Source organism: Solanum stenotomum, chromosome 12, assembly GCF_019186545.1.
Source record: "Solanum stenotomum isolate F172 chromosome 12, ASM1918654v1, whole genome shotgun sequence".
NCBI classification, from domain to species: domain Eukaryota; kingdom Viridiplantae; phylum Streptophyta; class Magnoliopsida; order Solanales; family Solanaceae; genus Solanum; species Solanum stenotomum.
The window spans coordinates 48,889,073-48,893,458 of NC_064293.1; the positions used below are offsets into that span (position 1 = coordinate 48,889,073).

The 4,386-nt window shown below is 32.0% G+C and overlaps 2 protein-coding genes and 1 pseudogene across 2 annotated transcripts in view; all 3 read right to left on the reverse strand.

Annotated features, from left to right (window-relative positions):
* The window catches only part of LOC125847498 (alpha-dioxygenase PIOX-like), a 7,051-nt pseudogene extending 5,166 nt beyond the window's left edge, over positions 1 to 1,885 (reverse strand).
* A 2,088-nt stretch (positions 1,886 to 3,973) lies between these two features.
* The window catches only part of LOC125846390 (alpha-dioxygenase PIOX-like), a 30,993-nt gene continuing 30,580 nt past the window's right edge, over positions 3,974 to 4,386 (reverse strand). Inside the window, exon 11 of the transcript XR_007444355.1 lies at positions 3,974 to 4,025. The gene's annotated coding sequence lies outside the window, so the exon portion shown is untranslated. The remainder of the gene's footprint in view (positions 4,026 to 4,386) is intronic.
* The window catches only part of LOC125847500 (WAT1-related protein At3g28050-like), a 6,840-nt gene continuing 6,544 nt past the window's right edge, over positions 4,091 to 4,386 (reverse strand). The window contains exon 4 of the mRNA XM_049527105.1: positions 4,091 to 4,316. Within this exon, the coding sequence (XP_049383062.1) occupies positions 4,091 to 4,316 (226 nt within the window). The remainder of the gene's footprint in view (positions 4,317 to 4,386) is intronic.

The window sequence follows — 4,386 nt, forward strand, 5'->3', positions numbered from 1 at the left end:
CAATTACCTTCCTGCCATAAAAAGGAATATGAAAAAAGCAGTTTCAGAAATAGCAAAGCCCTTGATCTTTTTTTCCGCCATGATTCCGACTAACAAATCCAATTCTTCTACATTATTAACACCATATACTTCAACTAGTGTTTCAATAACTTCCTTATCATCGCTCAAATCTTCCCATTTAGTGATGGGAATTAGGAATATCCTTCTTCGAAATTCATTGTACCTTGCAACACTTCTTTCCCTGTCCCTATAAACTACGTACGTACGTACCATCCAAATATCACAAGTGAATTACTAATATTTTAAATAATAAAACGAAAAAACTTACTTTCGAGAGCTGCAAGGTCCACAGGATCTGGTCTGTCAGTTCCATCAATATCTTGAGCAACAAGATCTCTCATCCACACTGGATAATTCCAAAGCTCAAGAGCTCCACATGCTTGATGTCCCATTGAAACCATTTGAGTAATAAACCCGATTTTAGATAATTTCTCCGCTCCTTTACCTCCAATTAAATCTTCCATTGGGATCCTAATGCAATATGAGTACTTTAATTTAACATATTATATATAATCATCTTCAAGTGTGCATGAAATAGCGCAGCCTGTTTGAAATGTGACTTACTCATTAGTCAAAGGGAGAGACTTATTTGGTGCAGGTGTTGCATCTATATTTCTCAGTTGAAGAGTATCAGGTAAGAGTTGATGCATACGATAGACATTCGAAAATTCCTCCGTTAAAGAGTAAGGCACGCCATGGTTTTTAGGTTTCTTCATTCCAACAAAGCCACTCAACCAAAAATCTCCTCCAATGTGTCCAAATGTATCCTTAAACTTTTTCCCTAGCAATCCATACCTACAATATTAATTATTTCGTCACAAAACATGAAAAAAAAAAAAAAAGTAAAATAACTACTCCCTTCAATTCAATCCATTTTTTTGTCACCTTTTCCTTTTTAGTCCGTCTAAAAAAGAATGTCATTTTAGGTAAGTCTGTAACTATAAATAACTTAACTTTAAAATTCCCTTTTACCCTTAGGGGTCGTTTGGTTTGAAAATGAGTTATGATGGAATAAGTTATGTTGGGATAAGTTATGTTGGGATTAGTTATGATGGGATAAGTTGTGTTGGGATTATTTTTTATTGAGTGTTTGGTTTGTTGTATTCAAAATAATAAATTTTAAGAACAATTTATTTGTTTACAAAAATGCCCTTCATTAATGTAAAAAGTGATATAACAAAAGAGTTGAAAGAGACATTTTTGTCATTTACCTATTTTATCCCGGGATAAGTTATTCCGGGATTACTATACCACCAAGGAGAGGGATAACTTATTCCGATACTAATTATTAATCCCGGGATAAGTTATCGTGAACTTGCCAACCAAACAACAAAATAAGCGGAACTATAATTTAATCCCGGGACTATTTGGTATTATCCCTCACACCAAACGACCCCTTAGTAAAATGATTTACAATTGCTTAAGGATTATTTTGGATCAGAAATTTCAAAAGTTTTTTTTTCTCCTTAAACATTATGGGAATTAGTCAAATGGTGCTACATAAAATACGCATTCCGGCGAGCAAGGTGTCAGTTTTGAGAAGCTCGACAGTCCAATCTATGGTGTGAACTTTTGCAATGACAGCAGAAGTCACCAGCCTAGCATGACGATACAGGTATTCACTGCCTGCATTTTCATTGAAAGGGTCGTTATATTTTCCATCGGCAGTTCTATAAGGGTAATCCCCCGGATTTCCGGTAGGTGTTGTACCGACGTTGATCAAATTATATTGCTGGTGAAGACGTCGCCGCGCTCCAAGATAAGCTAGCCCCAAGAACACCGGTAGCCGGTGCCAAAAGTTCAATTTATCAACGAAATGGACCATCTACATGCATCTCACATTAATTATTATAACGAACTTAAAATAATAATAATAATGGGAAGAAATTAATTGTAATGTTGATCACTTCTTTTGAGTCGAAAATCAGACATGACGAATTTGATATTTTAATAAACTTTGATCAAAGTAGCAAAAGTTTATTGTACAAGGATGTCTTAGCTTCCTATTAGTTCAAAAGGTAAATATAATCAGTTTGAAAATTAGGGTTAAAAAAGAAGAAGATAATTAATCTAATAAAAGAATTACCAGAAACAAAAATTTGTTGATTAGAGTCATTTCCTCAAAGACGTCATGAAAATCTTTGTGAATGAAATTACGAAGATGGGATAGCAAGAAATTCTCGAGGAATGCCATAACCAAACACGTTACGTTATTAATTTCGTCGTTATTTATACGATAATAAAGACAATTGTAATATGATATGATGTTTTTTGTTTAATTTGGAGTATATATGAAGAGAACACCCTCTTTATATAATACTAATATATAGTATATAATTAACAGAAGCAATAGGCATTATTAGACACCTACGTACAAAAAAATAATAATTTTAAAATAGCACACGTTGGATGGCTTTGACAATTCAGACCAATATCATCTATGAACACCTATATATAAATAAATAAAATAGAAATCCTACTCATTTTCTCCATGAAGCTAATAATAAAGTATTTACCCCGAGATGTTGAGCTGGACGGGTAAATGGAGTTGTTNTTCAAAAGGTAAATATAATCAGTTTGAGAATTAGGATTAAAAATGAAGAAGATAATTAATCTAATAAAAGAATTACCAAAAACAAAAATTTGTTGATTAGAGTCATTTCCTCAAAGACTTCATGAAAATCTCTGTGAATGAAATTAAGAAGATGGGATAGCAAGAGATTCTCGAGGAATGACATAACCAAACACGTTACGTTATCAATTTCGTCGTTAATTGTTTATACGATACTACAGACAATTGTAATATGATATGATGTTTTTTTGTTTAATTTGGAGTATATATGAAGAGAACATCCTCTTTATATAATACTAATATATAGATACTATATAATTAACAGAAGCATAAGGCATTAGACACCTACTTACAAAAAAATAAAAATAAAAAATAGCACACGTTGGATGGCTTTGACAATTTAGGCATTGTAGCCAAACGTATGTAGCTCAATATCATCTATGTATTGAGAAAGGAGTCACTTAACCATACTGATTAGTTAGCTAACAGTTCTGAATAGTTAGTTGATAAGTGCAATTAGATATAACTAATTTTGTTACTGTGATTATGTTTTACTATGTGACAGCTGTACACTTGTGATAGGTTGATACAATAGTTAGTTAGACTGTAGCTTAGCTATATATATTTGTATGTACAGTGCAATGTAAACTAACTTCTCACAATAATGAAATGCTCATAGCTTGTTTCCCTTTTCTTCTTCCCATCCAAACGTGTTGTTCATGGTAGAAGAGTAGATATTTTCTCACTATGAACACCTATATATAAATAAATAAATAAAATAGAAATCCTACTCATTTTTCCCATGAAGCTAATAATAAAAGTATTTACCCCAAGATGTTGAGCTGGACGCGTAAATGGAGTTGTTTATATTAGAAAGCGTTTTACCATAAATTTGTATTTTTGAAGTGCCATGGATGGAAAATTATTTGAAGGAGATTGTTAAATAATTATACTTCTGGCGTGTTCACGTAGGAATAATATGCGATGTAATTATAATATGGATGCCTACTGCTTTGGTTTAACATTTTGAAAGATCAAAATTTCAAGAAACAAATTAAAACATATATGTACCTTTTGATAATTTCAAGTATAATAAATAATGCACTACCGCTAATTCTAAACTTCTAGATAAAGATAAATACCTACTTTTTGTTGAATTAATCTTCAAGCATTATGATGCATGGCCCATGTAAATATTTTCCATACAACAAGCTGGTCCATATATAGGATTGCTAGTGCAAATATATAAATCTCCTCAACGATTTAAAAATAAGACATCCCAAGATATATATATATAATACGAGTTAATATCTCAAATGATCATTAAGAAGTGACTAGTTGTTTTCACAAACCAAGAAACAATAGATTATTTTGATGAAATAGAACAAGACACCTTAAATACAAATTTGTACGTATTACAGTATTAATAAATAGTAACACACATGATTTTGAGGTCTACTACTGAGGAACACGAAAGTAGAGTGGAATAGGATTGTGAGGTTCTGGAGAAGAGTCCCAAACAGAAAATGCGCTGTTTGAATTCATCCATTTATCAGTCATTTCTGGATAATGACGATCTAACACATCTTTCAAACTTTCAGTAGTATTCACCCACTCCAATCCTTTCTTTGTGTATGTCTCCTCGTTGTAATTGCTTGTGAAAAATCTATCTGCCTCTAATCTCCTGTAAATTCGAAATTAAATCAACTTATAAGTTACCTAATTGTGTAAAAAATATAATAGTAATGCATAAA